This window comes from Strix uralensis, chromosome 3 (assembly GCF_047716275.1).
Source record: "Strix uralensis isolate ZFMK-TIS-50842 chromosome 3, bStrUra1, whole genome shotgun sequence".
Lineage (NCBI taxonomy): Eukaryota > Metazoa > Chordata > Aves > Strigiformes > Strigidae > Strix > Strix uralensis.
Window position 1 is genome coordinate 30,553,264 of NC_133974.1, and position 19,368 is coordinate 30,572,631.

General features: G+C 37.4%; 1 protein-coding gene across 1 annotated transcript in view; it reads right to left on the bottom strand.

Annotated features, from left to right (window-relative positions):
• The window catches only part of EYS (eyes shut homolog), a 1,118,553-nt gene that overhangs the window by 553,834 nt on the left and 545,351 nt on the right, over window positions 1–19,368 (bottom strand). The window contains exons 24-26 of the mRNA XM_074861787.1: window positions 16,636–16,732; window positions 15,540–15,647; window positions 14,759–14,904 (exon numbers count right to left, since the gene is read on the bottom strand). Coding sequence (XP_074717888.1) covers window positions 14,759–14,904; window positions 15,540–15,647; window positions 16,636–16,732 — 351 coding nt within the window. The remainder of the gene's footprint in view (window positions 1–14,758; window positions 14,905–15,539; window positions 15,648–16,635; window positions 16,733–19,368) is intronic.

The window sequence follows — 19,368 nt, forward strand, 5'->3', positions numbered from 1 at the left end:
ATTTGGGATCTTAGATATGCCTGCATGGCTACTGAGAACCGTATCTGCCCGTTTAATTTAAAAGTGAATGCAAGAACTATAGCCTGGCAGTGGCCCCCAGTCCTCCCAGCCCCAGGCACAAAAAGGGCTATGATTTGTCAGGCAGTGACTGAGGCCAGGGTGTCACCCCCTCCCCAGAGGGGCCACCCCCAGAGCTGAAACTAGAACAGGGGAAGCAGCACTCACTGGCCCCAGCGCAGGGGTTAAACCAGCACCTCCCATCTTCGGTCATGACAATGCTGAGCCCCTGCACTGCTGGGTCAGCACACAGCTGAGCCTCCTGCTAAGGACAGAAATCATATTTATTGGATTACAAAATGATAAAATCAAGCTATACCTAAAGATAACACAGTTTAGAGTTATGATTCAGTTCACAGATGAATAAATTTACATAAAAGGATGGAGAACAAGATAAATCTGAAGACAGTGCAAGTAAAGTCTGAATATTGGAAACATCATGATAAAAATGTGGTAGTTGTCAACATTGCCAGAGGAGGTCACATTGTAGCTGGGCAAGCTGCAAATATCAATTCAATATTTATGACATTTTAACTTTGATTTTAAGCACATAGGTTTTAGTATAAGCAATTTCTTTATTAAAATTGAGAAAAACTTTTAAAACTAAAAGATAAGCGAAAACTTGTAACTGAAAGACAAATTTCTAAGAAGCAAAGTATCTCTCATTTGAACTATACATCTCCATATAGAAAAAAAGACTGTATTGTTATGCTATATTGTATGCATGAAATATATTTCATAAATTGCATATATATATTAGTATAAACATACACACACAGTCTTACAGAGAAATACCCAAATTTTATTCATTATAGTCGCTGTTTATTAGCCATTTTAATTTTAACATTGTAATATAAAATGGAGTGTAAAAATAAAATTTAAAATAGGGAAAATTGAAGAGCTGCACTAAGTGGTAAAGGCATCAAGAAAAAGCTGTTCTAGCATCACTCTAAAATAATGTAAGTATAACTTTGTGTAAAAAAAAAAATATATTCACATTTACTTCCTTATCACTCTATAACCTGAACGCCTCCAGAATATACTAATATTATGATTATTATTATAGCTTTTCGTTTTCTTCTCTATTAGGCATGTTTTATGTAGTCTGTAATAATCTTATTTAAAACTGAAGCACTATGCATTTTTACAGTCACATGATAAAAAAACTCAAGGTTTACTGTACAGCTAAAAACTCAACTTGTCTTTCTCTTCTTGGGACACAAGGAATCACACTTACTATTAATTAAGTAATGTATTATTCACATTAGAGTTTAAATGTCCCTTCAGAAATGAGAACAATACTGTCCTTGGAGGTTTTCCAGACCCAGCTGGACAAAGCCCTGAGCAGCCTGGTCTGACCCCATAGCTAACACTGACTTCAGCAGGAGGTTGGACTACAGTGCTCACAAGGTCCCTTTCAACCTGAATTATTCTGATTCAAGAATGAAATTTCCCTGGATATCTTGACCTGGTAGCCTGGTTAATGACAAAATGCATGGGATCAAAAGTAGGAAGTGGGTGCACAGAAGCAGATGACAATGCAACAAGTATTTGATCATGGTTATATGCAGAAGGACTTGTGAATAGCATGTATTTCATCATAGCCTAAGAATTTTCAAAATTCTTATGCTATTTAATAACACTCCAGTCAAATTCAGCCTCCACAAAAATATCCAGAAAGAAAGTATGTAAAAAAAAAAGGTAGACTGCTTTATTTTTTTTTTCCATTTAGATTGATGATAATCACACACTGAGATTCTATGCAGGCAAGGAGGAAGTACAAACACTTGGCAATAACCTTTAACTGGAAATAATCTTAATTACTGATGAGAAAATGTATTATTTAGAATAAAGGTACACCTTGGGTAGTGTATTTAGGCACTAATGTTTGGTTCATTCTATTACTATAGCACAACACTTTCACTATTTGCTTCAGATGAGAACTTGGCAACGTAAAACAGTACTTTAGGCTGACTGTGGAGAAATAAGACAGATTCAAGTCATGTAATCAGTAAGACCCAGAGAGTTGTTCCATACTTTTTTTCTACTACAAACTAGGAAAAAAACCAATGGAATTTCTAAAAAAACTACTAGCTTCTTACAATGAAAGGTCAACCCATTCTACTTTAGTGAACAAAATACTCTTCATGAAGTCACCTACTTTTGCTGGCAGAGGTAGCAACAGCAAACCAAAAAAAATCCATGATGGTCATGCTTTTCAGAAATAAGAAGCACAACTTTACAGTAACTGTTCTAACATATAGCATGTAGAGTTCTGCAAAGTGAAACCATCACTCAGCAGTCATTGCTTTAGATATCTATTGCTGTCACTGACTGAAACTCCACAGGTTTTTAAGTGATGAATTGCTTGTTTTTACCTAACTAGTTCCCAGTCATGAATTTTTGAGTGCACAGCAAAAAACCGCACCATCAGAAATAGCTATTAAAATATTCTTATTTCATTTGTAGCATTATTTTTTAGAAATACTACAATAATTTAATATAAAAGATTTAAACATTAAGTACATTTACAACTTACACAAAGCTCAAAGAAATATCACAGAGTCATAGAAGAACAGAATGGCATTATGATGCATAATGTTCCTCTGTGGTGTTCTCGCATTAAAGCTGCTTAAAAGTTCCTTTGTCACAGTATTTGTAGCAGAGCAATTTGTGTGGAAATTGAGATTTCAATCCCCTGGGCCTTGGTAACTCTTACAGAATAGAAACTCCTTTAAAACATGCAGAGTGGCATACCTGAATACATTCAAAGACCCCTCCAAAGTTACACTTGCTGAAAAGTAGAGTCTTCCCTAGCTAGCACTAGGAGCTTGGAAACAGCTCTAACAGTTGCATCAGGGCTTTCTCAAATTTGTTGTAGGTATAATGTGATGCACTGATTTTGGCTCTAGAAATCCTAAATAATTTAAATTCTCACCTAATAGTTTACCATAACAGATAAGATCTAGATATGATCACTTGACCACAAACTCTCAACTGTTCTCACTGGACAATCCTATCCCTTGAATTCTGCATTTCAAACAGCTCAAAAAATCTTCAGGGAAGCATTCCACATCTGCTTTACCCTGAAACACTGATCTGATATAGATTATATTTATGTTATCAATTTCAGTTACTATTTGTTTAGCTGGGGATTGTCTCAGTTTTATTAAATGTTCCTGTTCTGTTAAATAGTATGTGAGTGTCCCAAGAAAGATACTTAGCACACATATATACGTATATATAGCCTCATGATCAAAAACATATGACAAACCACAGAACTTCATAGCAGCATTTCCACAATTAGGATACAACATTTAACAGTGATTCTATTCTTGTTAGGCATGGTTTCCTAGACAAAGGGACTATTATTATTATAAGATTACTTTGATTGCCAATTTGTGGCAACAAGATGGAAATAAGAATGGTGCCAATATTATTGAAGGCCTCAGCAAAATCTGTTACTTTGAGAGTGGCAACCAGCCTTTACATGAAAGGGAAGTAGATGAGTACCAAATAACTTAAGGAACTAGAAAACTGAGGAAAGAACTATCAGCACATGTCTAGGTAGCATAATGCAGTAGAGTGTTAGAGTCCCCAAGAATGATGTGCAAAGCAGTAGCTCTGGAATTCTAAAGGACTTTAGCCATGTTAGTATGGCATTGTATTTGGCTTTGCTCCCATGCCTCTAAGGAGAACTAATTAGCCAAGGGCTGACACCGTTCTGAGGCAGTTAATTTTATTTTTTTTTTTTCCGTTCAACCTAGCTTGCAAATTTTGAACTGTGATGTATAGTATGCTTACTGCTGTCAGCTGCACGAGCCTAAGGGATCACCTTCCTCCATTTTCACTAACGAATTAAAAAATTGTTTTCAAAAGTTTCCAGATTTGCTTGATATCGAGCAAGAATGTTTCAGAAACTGACAGAATGCATGGATGGCTCACTGGATTTTTTATATTGAAAATACTTTTTTTTTTTTTTTTCTTTCAGTATAAGTGATTAATATTAAACAGACCAGTTACAGAAAAAGAATGTGGGAGAGGATGCATCACCATAATCTTACATTATGTGCAAGAATCAGATTCAAGACTTTGTCCTGGTCAATATGAAGTGATGTATGCAAAAGCAAGCAGAAGTTATTCAAAACTCTTTATTAGTTCTGTTGCATTTACTAACCTCTATAAACGTGCAGGAAACCTGGAGGAAAGTCTGTAAGAATCAAATTGAGATTTTCTCCCAATCCGTGATACCATTTTAGCCAACGGATACAATAGAAAATGGATGTAAATCCTAACATGTACATGACTGCAAGAACAGTGTCCTTCTTATCATTATAAAGCGGTGTCTTCTACACTGATGCTATTCATAAAGAACCACAATTCATAAATAACATGCTGTTCCTTTTCAGCAGTAAAAATTAAGAAGCAGAGCCAGTTCTACTCCTCTATTACTGACTCCTAAGAATCCAGAAAAAAGAAGTTGGTTCTGTTTGAAGATAAATAGTAATTAACTGTACAACACATTGGTGAAATCACCTTAGAACTACTATACGAAATACATTCAAATTAGACAGTAATGAGCATGAAGAACAAACACTTCACATTTAGGTATTCTTTGCCAAAAGACAAGGATTTTTCTCCCTAAAGGCACAGATCTGTAACCCAAAACAATTATATTTTACTTAACAAGGGGAGTGTACTGTCATCCAAGTTCCTAATAACCAGATTTAATTTGTACACACAGTGAGAGTTGCTGTTGCCAAACACTCATTATGGACTGTAGCATCACATATTTTGAGCATAATCTGCACAAAAAGTAGGTAGTTATTGACTTTGTCTCCTTAAGGACCAGAGACTTTGCATGCACTATAAAGACCTTTCTTTCTTACAAATAGGATTCTTAGCTGTTCAGTAACTTCACTGCTTTGAAACTACAAATATTTTTCTCTAGCTTTCTAGCTAGAGGTCACTGCTATATGGTATAGTAACCTTTACAGACCACATAAAATAAATAAACGTTTCCTCAAAGAAGAAAATATGTACTAGACTATTTTCTCCTGTTGCTGAAGCTGTAAATACAAGATTTGGAATAAAATTATCAAAAGGTCACATCCAAATAGTGAACTTGGGTAACAAAGGTTAGACTCAATAATATAACTTGTTTTCTGTTCTGCCATACAAAACACTGGGCCAAACATAAATTCTTGTATTCAATTCTTGTATTAATTCCCTGTAATTCAGTACCCTACTGGGCTGCATCTGAGGGTGCTGAGAAAGCTGGCTTACATCCTTGGAAGGCTGCTTTCTATCATGTCTGAAAAGCCATGGAAATTGGGGAAGGTCACCAGTGACTAGGAAAGGCAAACATTGCACATATCTCCCGAAAAAAGACAAAAGGAAGATCTGGGTAACTAGAGGCCAGTAAGACTCACTTTAGTCTCTGGGAAGATCATGGAGTGAATCCTCTCAGAAGTCATTTCTAGGCAATAGAAGGAGGAGGTGGTGACTGGGAACAGCCAGCATAGATTGAGAGAAGCCCTGTGAAGAAGGACTTGGGGTACTCATGGTTGAAAAGCTGGACATGAGCTGACAATGTGTGCTCACATCCCAGAAAGCCAACTGTACTCTGGGCTGCATCAAAAGAAGTATGGCCAGCGGGTCGAAGGAGGCGATTCTCCCCCTCTACTCCACTCTGGTGAGACCCCCCGGACTACTGAATACAGCCCTGGAGCCCTCAGCACAGGAAAGACATGGACCTGTTGGAGTGTGTCCAGAGGGCCACAAAAATGATCAGAGGGATGGAACACCTATCCTATGAAGAAAGACTGAGAGAGTTGGCATTGTCCAGCCTGGAGGAGAGAAGGCTTCAGAGACATTACTGCAGCCTTAAAGGAGGCTTATAAGAAAGATGGGGTCAGAATTCTTAGTAGGGTCTGTTGTGACAGGACAAGGGGTAATGGTTTTAAACTAAAAGAGGGCAGATTCAGACTACATATAAGGAAGACATTTTTTACAATGAGTGTGGTGAAACACTGGAACAGGTTGCCCAGAGAGATGGTAGATGTCCCCTCCCTGGAAACATTCAAGGTCAGGTTGGACAGGGCTCTGAGAAGCCTAATCTAGTTGAAGATGTCCCTGCTCATTGCAGGGGTGTGACTAGATGACATTTAAATGTCCCTTCCAACCCAAACTATTCTATGATTCTATATGTTTCTCAAGGAAAACTCTTGCCCGAACAATCTGATTACCTTTTATGATTAAATGACTAGGTTTGTGAAAGACAAGACAGCAGTAGATATCAGTTATCATGATTTTAGCATGGCTTTAACACTGTATCCCACAATGTTCCTCTACCCAAGTTAGGATGTTAGAGTCTGGAAGGGTAGACAACTGGATGGTTAAAACACTGGCTGGCTGGCTGGGCTCAGAGGGTTGTGGTTAATGGATCATACTCTACCAGGAGGCTTGTTAAATGATGAGTACCCTCAACTCTGACACTTGGCTCAGAAACCTGGGAGGCTTGAGACTGGCCTTTGGTAGTAAACCCTGAAAAAAAGACAACTTTGAGTACCTCAGACTCTTCCATGTCTTTTGTCACTAGGTCCCCCTCTCCACTGAGAATCAGGCCCACTTTTTAATTTGCCTTCTTTTTTGTTGCCAACGTACATATAGAAGGCCTTCTTGTGGCTTTGCATATCCTTCTCTATTCTCAGTTCTAGCTGAGCTTTTCTTTCCGTAATTTCAACTCTGCACACCTGAGCACTGGTTTCATATTCCTCCTAAGTAGCCCATCCCTGCTCCTTCCACCAGATGTATGCTGCTTTTCTGCATCTGAGCTCAATAAGGTGTTTCCTATTCATCCTTGCTGGCTGTCTGCCATGCCTTCTTGACCACTCTTCCTTGAAAAAGGATGAGCAGTAATTGGAACAAAGCTGCTACCAGACTAAGATTTAATTGGTTTAAGGCTCTAGTTAGTAGATGATAAGTCACTTTGAGAGGAAAAAGAATGTTTATGTCCTGACCTTCACTTTCAGGAGGGGGAACTAACAGTCTAGACCTGGTGCTTCAAGCCAAACACTCAAGGAAGTTATGCCTTACTGTTCCGTGTTCTTTCTGGCACAGGCAATCTTTGTTGAATAGTACTGAAGTTCAACAAGTACAGCAAAAGTGGCCCCTCCTTTCCTTACAAATCAGGCTAACTTATAGCATGGACATTGTAGCACTTCTCAGGAAAATGCATAAAGTAAATTTGCCCCTTCATGATGGTGTGTTCACCGAATCTAAAATTCCCCAAACTTATGTGAATGCTCTAATCATTAAAAGACAGACACCACTACCTCCACATTTAGTACAGAAATCCAGTTCTGTCAGTATACATGTTAAATTTGTTCTTGGCATGCCAATCAGTTTTGGACTCTCTTGACATGTAAGCTACATTCTTCTTTGACATCTCAGGGAGCACACCATGAGATTTCTCCCCTCTGACTCTAAATAAATAGTCACTTCACTTAGTAGTGTAGTTGCTCTTATTCCTCTGGATATGACTAGCAAGGAATACAGACAGAGGCTTGAGGAGTGCAGATGCAATCACTGCCAGAGTCGGCTGGCAGTACAAAGCTGTGGAAGTAGCTGGGAAGGTCAAACGATAAAGAAAACTTCTCTCCCTTTTCATTGATTAGATCTCGTGGGATGTTTTTATTAGGTCAGCCCATTGTATAAAAAGCAGAGCAGAGTTTCCATTGTCACGTAGACAAGATGAACAGCAGGTTCTGAGGCCCTGGGTAAGGAAGGCTGGGGCTCAGAGCTGGCATTAAAGATAAAATATGAGTTATTTAAGCCAAGGTTTTGACTTGGTTTAACATACAACTTAAGTGCCCCTTTAGTCACTTCCAAAGGCCAGTTTGTACTGATCTCATAGAAAAGATAAGACTGTAAGGGTGGACCTGAGATTACGAGAACAGCTATTTAGAATTAAGGAATAAATACTGCTCTGCAGAAATGATGACTGGACCTTCACAGCAAAAAATTATTTCATGGTACTATGTCTTTTTTAGGCACCTTTCGGATCACATGTCCAATAATTGGCAGTTTGAATCAGAATTTTGAATTTATATACTTCAGTTTAATACACATCCTATTTTAGCCACTGAAATCTTATTTTGAGTATTGGATGGAGGTGTCAAGGTGTTGGCAGGGCCCAGGAGGGGGGAGCTGCAAGGCAGCTTCTGTGAGAAGAGACCAGGAGCTGCCTCATGCTGGATACAGACAGTTCCAGCTGGCTCCAAAAGACCCACTGTGACACACAGCTGAGCCCCTCAGCCAAGATGGTGGTGCATCTGTAAAAACATATTTAAGAAAGGACACAACACTGTACTGGCAAAGTGAAGAGGGGGGAGTGAGAAACAATCCTGTGAGTACGAGGGTCAGAGAAGGAGGCAGAGGAGGTGCTCCAGGCTCCGGAGCAGAGATTTCCCTGCAGCCCCTGGAGGAGACAACAGCAGAGCAGTTATTACCCTGCAGCCTGTAGAAAGCACTCCTGACACAAGCAGATACCCACAATGCAGCCCATGGAGGACCCCATGCTGGATCAGGTTATTATTTCCTAAAGGAACCATTCTGTGATGACTCTATGATGAACTGTGGCCCATGGAGAGCCCTTGCTGAAGTAGGTATATCTTGAAGGACTACAGCCCTGGGAGAGGACCCATGAAGCAGCAGGGGAAAAGTGTTGAGGAGGAGGGAGCAGCAGAGAAGAGCTGTTATGGATTGACCACAACCTTCCATTCCCCATCTCCCTGTTGCCACCTGCTGAGGAGGAGGTAGAGGGTTGAGAATGAAGTTGAGCCAGTGAAGGTGGGGGAGGGGGCAGGAAGGAAAGGGGGAAAGTGTTGCTTTATTTTGTCTTTGTTTCTTACCATCCAAAAATCTATTTTAATTGGCAATAAAATATATTAATTTTCCTCCAGTCGAGTCTGTTTTACACATGGTGATAACTGGTAAGTGATCTCCTTGTCTTTATCTTGAGTTTTTTCATCTTTATTTTCTTTTCCTACCCTGTTGATGAGGGAGACTGAGAGTGGCTGGGTGAGCATCTGGCATCTGGCTAAGGTCAACCCAACACATTTTAGGAAAAAAACCTTTAGTTTTTGCAAGAGATTTTAGAATTATTTAGTTAACCTCAAACAACAAAAATCAGAAAATAAAGACTTAAGAACTACCAAGTCTGTCAATGAAGGGAGTAATGATTCGGTAATTCTAGAATAATTTCAAATGAAGCAATTAGGAATTATCAAACAAAACTCTACAGTCAAAAAAATTTGTATTCTTATTAAACCTGTTCTGCAACAGACTTGGTGATTCAGATACTTATGGTTTATACTTGAACACAAAATAATTTTTTCATTAACATGAGAAATATTTCACTTGAGGCATGTCTGAATCATCTGGATTATACTTTGACATAAGGTTGTTCAGATGGCAAGATTTATAAAGAAGAAGTGATTAACACCTCAATCATGAAAATGACCTTCAGCAGAAGTGATCATAATACATTATGTTTAATTATTTCTTTTAAGATGTTATATTGCTCAGCTTAAGAGAAAGTAATATTAGTGTTTTAATTAACAGATTTTTAACATCAAATTCAGTGGAATATACACATATGTATTTTTCTCATTCTTTACATAATTGTGTACCAGTGCACATTCAGAATGCAACACCACATTGATTTGTGATAATGAAGATATAACTACAGTCTTCAATTCTATTTCCTTATTTTGCTTTTAATTTTAAATTGTTGATTATGTTCCATTTAATTTATAATTCCACAAAGAGTTGTAAGACTTTCACTTGTTTGCACTGTATCTTTAGATTCTCTAACAAAAGTTTAGTAACGTACCAAGCCAAAATTAAATCTGACACAGACTTCGGTTCTCCTTTGAAATCCTTAGATACGAGCAAATTTACTGTATTTATAGTAACATTTATGAAATCAAAGGATTCTGGAATAATATAGAGAAAACCAGTCCCTGAGTAAGACATATATAAAAGGGTACCTTACTGCTAAAAGATGACTACGTAAGTATGGTGTTTCCTTACTCAAAAGATCTAACCTCTGTGTACATTATGTCTCATATTTGGTACATTACAAATCATAATGTTTAGAGTTGCTTGTTTCTTTACAACATCTGCAGTACAAATTCAACAGTTCAAGTTACTACTGTTAACACACATCACTCCAGTCAACAAATGGCTGACTAGTCAAAACAGGTTTTAGATTCAGTGACTCAGAAGGTATCTTTCAGTTTTATGTTGTTATATCTAACACTCAGGTACCACCAACATACAAACAATAAGCAATAGTTGTGATCGTGAGTAAAGAGCTATTCTACTCAGGACTTTCAGCCACCAATTGATTTTTTCAGTTAGTTCTACAAATCAGACCAGAATTTTCTCATGTAAAGACGGGAGGTATGGAACAAGAATGATCAGACTGGGGAATGAAAGAGTTCACAGAGTTTTGTAGTTAACTGGTTACCTAGAGACTTTATGCTATGCTACTGTTAAAGTTTTTCGTGGTACCTAAGCATTAAGCACCAAAAATAGTTTTCCAGGCCTGTGTCTTTCAACATGAAAGTTTAATGTTATTTCAAATAAATCAATTTTTTTTGCAATGGAGTGTAAAACTGGGAAAAACTAATGATGTTTCTGTGTGCTTGGAAGTGAGTGGTCAAACTAATAGAAGGAGACAGTTTGTAGCTTTAGTATGCTGGTCATAGATCTGAAGGAACAACATATGTCTGTTTACAAGGAACCTTTTGACAACAAGGATGATATATACTATATATTGTACTGGGTCTGGCTGAGCCGGAATTGGTTTTCCCCTATAGCAGCCCTCATGGTGCTGTGTTTTATGTTGGGAGCTGGCAGGGTGTTGATAGCACACTGGTGTTGTGGCTTCTGCTGAGTAGTGCTTACACAGCACCAAGGCTCTTTCTGATATTTCCCCCCCACAGTGGGACAGGGTGGGCAAGATCTTGGGAGGGGACACAACCAGGACAGCTGACCCGAACTGACCAAAGGGATATTCCATACCATATGACGTCTGCTCAGTATAAAGCTGGGAGAAAGGAGGAAGGGGGTGGGGTCACCCTTGGTCCTCCGAGGCAACCACTACACGTATTGGAGCCCTGCTTCCTGAGAAGGCCCGACATCGCCTGTTCATGGGAAGTTGAGAATAAATCTGTTTTCTTTTTTTTTGCTTCCACGCGCAGACCTTTGCTTCACTTTGCTTATATTAAAACTGCTTTTGTTTTACCCACAAGGGTTGGTGGGTTTTTTTCCTATCTTACATTCTTTCCCCTCTTTGCCCTGTTGAGGAAAAAGGGCGGGCGGGGGGGGGGGGGGGGGGGGGGAAGGGGGGGAAGTGATAGAGCAACTTGGTGGGTACCTGGCATTTAGCCAAGGTCAAACCACCATATATATATACAGTTGCTAAAGAGAAAATACAAGTAAAAGAACAGCAGTAGCTGATAGAGCTGGAATAATTAGATCTTGTGTTATCAAGAGTACCTAGTTGAACCAAGCAGTATTGTTTCGTGAAGCAACACTGGTCAGCCAAAGCAACTGAAAAAACCAAGAGGGGCTAAATTGGGGATTAAAAGTTCATGTCACAGGGTGATCTGCACCTTTCATGTGGCCTTGCTAGCCAGTGTGATTGATGACAACTAAACATATGCAGAAGACTACTGCAGAAGAGGGGATGCAGTCATCTGTAGAAGGTATTTTGCCAAAAAAAAAAAAAAAAAAAAAAAAAAAGAAAGGAACTGTGTACTTTTGAAAAGGATAAGTTGATTATTTGGTATTATCCTGTTGTTAGTTTTCTCCTTTGTCTAATATAGCACTGCTTTATTAAGTCACTTTTCATTTTGGGCCAGGGAAAACACAGTTTCTTGAATGCCCACATCACTTAGTTTTATTTTCTGAAGTATCTGGGGTGAGGACTTTAACCAGGGTTTATTAGTGATATCTAGGGTTTAAGAAGACCATCATTGCTGCCAATTGCATCCTGACAGAGAGGACACATCTATGTATTTTTCATCTGTGATCTGCCTGAGCATCTAAGAATCTACCTGAGCTGCAAAACAGTAGATTTTTATTTTAGCAGTGTTGAGATATAGTTCTAGTTTAATAGTTAATAAATTATTTTAATGAATTTTTGTTGAACAGCTATTTAAAATGAAATAAAATTATGAACAATGTTAAATAAAACCAAATTAAGAAAAAATTATGGAAAACTTAGAATTTTAAAAGATACTTTAGCTGCCAAAACTTTAGAGCTTACAGGACACAGATCAATGTCTAAAGACTGCCTTCTCTAAGACATTGAATTACATGATGAACAGAAGAAACATTCAAAATGTTGATGAAAGTTAATACTTTTAAAAGAGGTTTTTATAAATTAATGAAATACAGTAACATAATTTGGCCCAACCCATTTAATGTATTGTAATTTGTTTCCAGTTTCCATTCAAATTTATAATTCTATATTTGCTGTTATGTATCTTTAAAGGTGACTTGATTTGTCTGTGACAAAAAAGACTGTTCCTAAATTTATAAAATTACTTAAGGTGAAAGTGAAAATACACCTGTCTTTCAAAGAGTGAAATAAATTACTTTTGTCATATTGTTATAAATGTAATACCTTAAATACTAATATTTTCTAGTATTTTCTTTCATTATTTATAATTCCAAACAGTATAATTACATCTTCTGTAGTGTAGGTAACATAAAATTAAAAAAAAATGTTAAATTAAATATGAAAAATAAGCTATTAGCTATTTGAATTGTAATTGCTATAAAAAGTATTCAAAACCTCAAATTATCAGAGAACTAATTTACAATTCTGTATGTTTGCCATGGGAACATACAGTTGACACATGCTCGTATTGCTTCATAATCCAGAAAAGCAACATCTTGCTCTGAAAAGACCTCACTTGGAAATCAAATTATTTTCACTCACTTCTGGGTCTGCTAACACTGCAACTTCCTTTCAAAGCCTTAGTTCAACTGCTACACCAAACACTTTGTATTGGATGAATTATTCCTTCAGATTTAATCTAACTGGTACACTGCATAGTGGATGTCCAGTGTCACTTTAAGGGGTGGAAAAAAATCACTGGTTATAATTAAGTGATGGGCAACCTATCACTAATTTTTGAGTAATGTTTCAGTGTTTGATAGACACCTGGATATCACACCACCCTTGTTAATAAATAACACTAAATAGTAAACAGCTATTCTTGTGAATATACTAAAAGAATTTGTACCAGCAAATAACTACTTATAATAGTAAACAACTACTACAGCTGATTAAAAAAACAACCTCACAACCCCCCCCCCAACAAAACTCACCTATCCTTGTTGGTTAAATGTGTTAGGGAAAAGAACGCAAGTCAAATTGCTTACTCAATAATGAAGAATCATAAAAGGAAAGCACACCTGCAAATTGCTTGTTCCTTTTCAAATTAGAGTCTCATAAGCCCTTCAGGTACAGGTGTCTTGTCTTTTATGAATATAACTGGGAATTCTTACAGAAACATATACGTAAAGGTGAAGACAATTGTTTTAACATCTATTAGTTAAAATTATAAAGCTGCAGCACCACTATCTAATGAACGAAAGTTTCTGTGATACCTAAGAAGTATTATTCAGAACACAGCCCTTCTAAAGAAAATATTGAGGGAGGAAAAAAAAAAAAAGCTTTTAAAGATTTAGGCAGAGAATTATATGGATTGTTCCAATTTTTGCTGAAATGTCAAGGATAATTTTGAAGAACACCGCAGAAGCGGTATTTGAACTAAAGTTTGTGGCGAATGGAAGAAGGATATACAGCTATTCCCAAAACTGTACTTGTTCTTTGTTCTGTGGAGAAATTACATTCCTCTCAGTTCAGTGGATGTGAATTGCTTCGTTTCTAATCTTATGAATTATGTGCTGTTCATCACAGGCTGGAATGGGTGGGAAAAAACATTTTGTACAGAAAGAAAACAGAAATGATACAACCTGAGGCAGACAACTATAATCACTTCTGTAGAGTCATATGACCCCATGTGTTTTCAGGTTGCTTAAGCTGGACGTAAGAACTACTTGTTCTGCAGCATACAGTGCCTTTAAATAAATGTCAACATCATTTTAGAGAAATTTTACTACATCTCTACCCATTAAATATTTTATCATTAGTTCTGTAAAAATGTAAAGATTAACACTAAAAGCAACAGTGTCAGTCCAACAGGTCAGCAAAGCCAAAGTGTTACTATGGTTCTGTGCAAATTCAAATAACAAGGTAGCCTTTTATTATGTTTGTAAAATTTACTCTGTATCTATGGTAATACTTTTTTCCTTGGCTGAATTGAGAAAAGTAATTTTCTTTGCATTATACAATCTCTCTTTTAATGTGCTTCAGCTGAATATATAGGTGACTAGAGAAACCATAAATCAAATCTTAATGTAAATAACACCTTGAGCTACTTAGCAAGAATTGGATCAAAGTTCTATTTGAATTAAAATTGATTTATACTCCAACAAGGAGATGATCCTGTGTACTCTTCCTTGATTTAGTTGAGGTCATTGCTATAAAATTAAAAACATGTAAAACCTGATTTTAGTAGCCTTCTCCACTGTGGTAGAGAATGGACTGTACCTGTGAATCCAGGGGGACAGAAACACTGATAGCCTCCAAGTCTGTTAATACAGCTTCCTCCATGCAAGCAAGGCAAAGTTTCACACTCATTTACATCCATTTCACACAGAGACCCATAGTATCCAGGTGCACAACTACAGATGAATCTACAGAAAAGGGAAAATCAGGTAAGTCAACAGAAGTAAACAACATGATCTGGTCCAATATTCTGAAGCTGTATGTATGTCCTGATGTCAAGCTAGTGTTCCTTATCACCATCCATATTAAAATAATTAACAGACTTTTCTCATTTCCATGTTTCTGAACCAAGTTACTCTTTTTTAAATTAGAAAAATTGTGCACAATAATTTTAACTGAAGGTATAAGGAATGACTTAAGGGCTAATGTTCTTTTGACACAAGTCTCTGAATAACTGTAGAGTGTTGTGGAACAAACCCCAGATACAATTTTTTCTCTTGCTTACACTTTTAGTAAATATTTACATTAGAAAAGGTCATTGTTGGAAGCTGAAAAGAGACATGAAGCAATCTAACTGAAGATCAGTTTTCCTCTATTTCATTCTTATTCTAACTTTTAAAAAAGCAAAATAAAAAGTAAGGAGGAAAAGAACAAATTGTGCTGAAGACACATACTGAAAACAAATAGCTGAGTCAGTAGCATTTGTCTACCTCATTTTAACACAGAATCCTTGTCATATGCTGAATGTCCCACCTAAACCTCAAGGCAGCAAGCAGACTATACATAGGAAATCACGGAATTGCTTTTCATTTAAGTAACTAACCTGTTTACAAGATCCAGGCAAGTTCCATTGTTTTTGCAGGGTCTTGATAAGCATTCATTAATCTCTGCTTCACATAGTGTCCCAGTAAAGCCATGTTGGCAGGAGCATCTAGCAAAAAGGATGTCATTATATCAGTTTAATATAAAAAGATGTCAGAAAAATGTGGCAGATTTTGAGGGATACGAATTAGGTGGTTCCAAAATTATGTCTGTTTTTTTCTGATCATTACAACATGCTGTACTTTAACAAGCTTCACAAACACAGTGACTGCAGCCCAGGAAATAAGATTTTTGCCATTAATTGTTGAAGGCAACAAGCCTTAGGCTGATCTGGTTTTCACATGTTTTGACACCTGCCCTGGAGTCAGCCGACTGCTGCCTCTCATACTTCAGCTTCAGCTCTGGGAGGGAACAGCACCTAGGGTGAGGGTGCAACACACTGGGATAATCATGGTGTTACAAACAGTAGCTTTTGGTGTCCCTGTGGGCTGGGAAAGCTGGTAAACAAAGGAAGTACTGGTAAACAAACGAAACACACTAAAATCGTTCCAAGTAGGCCTGAGACTGAATATGAGAAAACCTCCGCTGTAAACACCACACTTATGGCAAAGACTTCCAAATGCTGGTGACTTGAGTAATGTTGCCAGTTCTTCTTGAGGAAGACTGAAATCACTCATCACAGGACCCAGACAAACATTGTGAGGGTAATCATAACAACAGAGACGAGAGCTAGATAATTACAAGATTTAATTATAACTACATTGTTCATTAAGCTTTTTTCTATTAAGCTCAACTTAGACTGTATTACTGTAACTGGACCAATAACAACTACTCTTTATATTTTGATTAGATTATTGAGATTTTAATTAGCCCTAAAATAGATTCTTGGGTCCACATATATGGTGTACATGTATGTCTTTTTGCCCACAAGAAGATTTAGAGTGTAATGTAACAGTTTTAAACGCATCACAAAAAAAGACATATTACATCACTGAAGGACAGCAAACATAATACAGGCAAAGTACCAAAAAGAGTAGCTAGATGATAAACATCCATGTATCATACTGAATATCTGTCATTCAAATAATTTTCCTCACCTGTAATGGTTAACCCCATCCACACAGAGACCTTCATTCTGGCATGGATGGGAGATGCACTCATCACTGTTAACTTCACAGTAAGTACCCTCAAATCCTGAAACACAGATTATATTAACTGTGAATGAATGAATGTTACTACATAATGTGAATATAAGGGCCACAGATCCTCTGGGAGGTTTGGCTTAGACAATCAAGTGGCAGGCCTGAGAAACCTCAGCTGCCACTGAAGCTGTTCAAGAAAGAGAGAAGTATCAGTGGTGACTACTCCTTCCCTTGGGAGCATCTAAGCTGAGGCTCTTTGCCCTAGGTATCTGACTGACTTGTGTGGCAGCCATGTGCGTGCCTAGCTACGTACCCGTACCCGAGACTAGCTCCCTGGCTTAATCTTGGACCTGCCCCATTCCCTGTAGCCTTGACTGGCAACCTGGCATACTATGTTGATCCTGGACACTGTCATTGGCCCTGCCCTGGTTGCCTCATTCGGCTACTGACAGACAGGACCCTTGACAGGGACATCCCTGCCCTGGCAGGTTTGGTAAAACTCCTGACTTACTTTTGCTTCTGGAGCAGCCAGCCCTCACTCCCCTATAAGATCAGGGGCAGCAAGTGAATGCAATCCTAAAAGAACTTTCTCCAATTTTGTTCCTTAGCTTCAAAAAGTTCATTTCTGGAGATTATAAGAAGTCTCAACATACTTCAATGAACCAAACAGAATAGATTTGGATGGAGCACCTGGCTAAATAAAATGGGGAACCGTAACATTTTAAAGGACTGAAACAGTTTTCTTGGGGAGTGTGGGACAATATCAGAAACTAAAAACTAATTCAGTAAGTAATATGTTACAGAGCATAATGGACGTTAGAGAGACCACATTTATTCAAAGCAGTCAGTAGATGAGAAAACACATTTAATTGGTTTTAATATTTAAATGAAGAAAAAATGTGATCAAGATCTTATCTGTGTAGTACATTACTGGCATGATACATTATTACATTTACCTGTGTAAATGTCCCAGAATATGTGCTAAAGAGAAATAAAAGATTTTTCAATGCTGTAAGAATACCACTTTTGCTCTTAACATACTACGTCTTACAACGTTCACATAAGTAAATGTTGTATTAAAGACACAGTTGTGGTAAAATTATATACAGTGAATAAACTATGGCTATTTAGTTGAATTTTGCACAATTGAATGTTGCAGTTGCTGTAGTAATGAAACCATTAAAATGAACAAACAATTTGCACTGCAGTGACTATAATACACATGATCCCTGATAGCAGACTGACTAAACAGCATTTATGGTGTTCATCACAGTGCTTTTGAACACAATTTAGATATCAAAATTAAATTAAAACAACTATAAAAACATCCACTGAAATTCAGTGTATTTTATTACAAAAATGATGAAGGCTTTTTACTGGATTCTCTATTAAAACAGCAAGTAAAAGTCGTTATCAGTACTTTTTTAGTTACCAAAATAGGAAGAGTAAATTATTTTTATTGTTATATTATGTAACTGTGGTTTTCAAAGTACTTCATGAAAGTGGCTAAATCATGAAAGATCACAGTTAGAATAGTATGGCTTATTTTTATCTAGAGAAAAGCATTATTGGAAAAATTAAGTGGCTTGGTCAGAGCTGTAGGGAAAGCTGTAGAGAGAAATCTCTGCTGGCATTCCAACATATAATCTAAACGACAGTCCACAGCAAAGCAGCTGGCATTTTCTTCTTTCCAGGATTTTTTCTGTCCAACAACCTTTCTGGCTAGACCTGACTGAAATGAATTCTGAATGTTTGGTGAAGGTTTCACAAGAGTGTCTGCGATGAAGCTGAAAAATAAAGCCTGGAATGTATCTCAAACTAACCCTTCAATTATAGTCACATATACTCTTATGATGTAATTCTGTTTTTCAGAAATATCCTGAGTGTGAAGTGATATTCTCATTTATTTCCTATTTGTATGACATTTCACAAAATCTTTGTAAAAGAATTGTCATAACAGGGCAAAAATTCTCTGTCCCAGGGTACTGCTTTGAAGAAGCTCCCTCTGCACAGGCAACCTTGTTATATTCTGAATGGCTGAGTTTAGTATTTGCGAATGAGCCAGAATCAGAGTAAACAATCCACACACTTTTCTTATCTGTAGTGTGTGTAATCTGCATCTTAATACTGCAACTTGAGCCTTCATCTATATTTGCCTGATGTTTGATTAAGGAAGAAAAGGAAGGTAAAAGGACGATAACTTGGGCTGTGGCATGCTCGTTCAATGTTCAGTACTAGACCTGTTCCCATCAAGTAGACAGCAGTCACTCACACACACACACAAAACAATCAGTTGTTCTGACACATGCCATCCCAGCACTACCGAGTAAGAGCACAAGATGGTAATGGGTTTCTCTAATTCTGTTTTGAGGGCTTAATGAATGTGAGAGACCATTTGTACCCAACTTCCTCATCTGCAACTTCTTTATTTGTAATGTTTGACATTTCTGAAACTAAGTTTTGCTACAGAGTAGAAGGTTGTGTCAATGGGCAGGGGAAATTGGACTTCACTGGAAAGTAGTACACTGAAACAGAAAGTAAACCTGTGTAATATAAATAACTCAAAGATATGTAGTGTTTAGTTTTGTAAGGTAATCAGAAAAGGGTGTGAAGCTAACAAAGTAAAACTTAAAAAAATACTAACAGAGCTTATATGGAATAGCTTCTTACTGTTTTCTGATACCATAT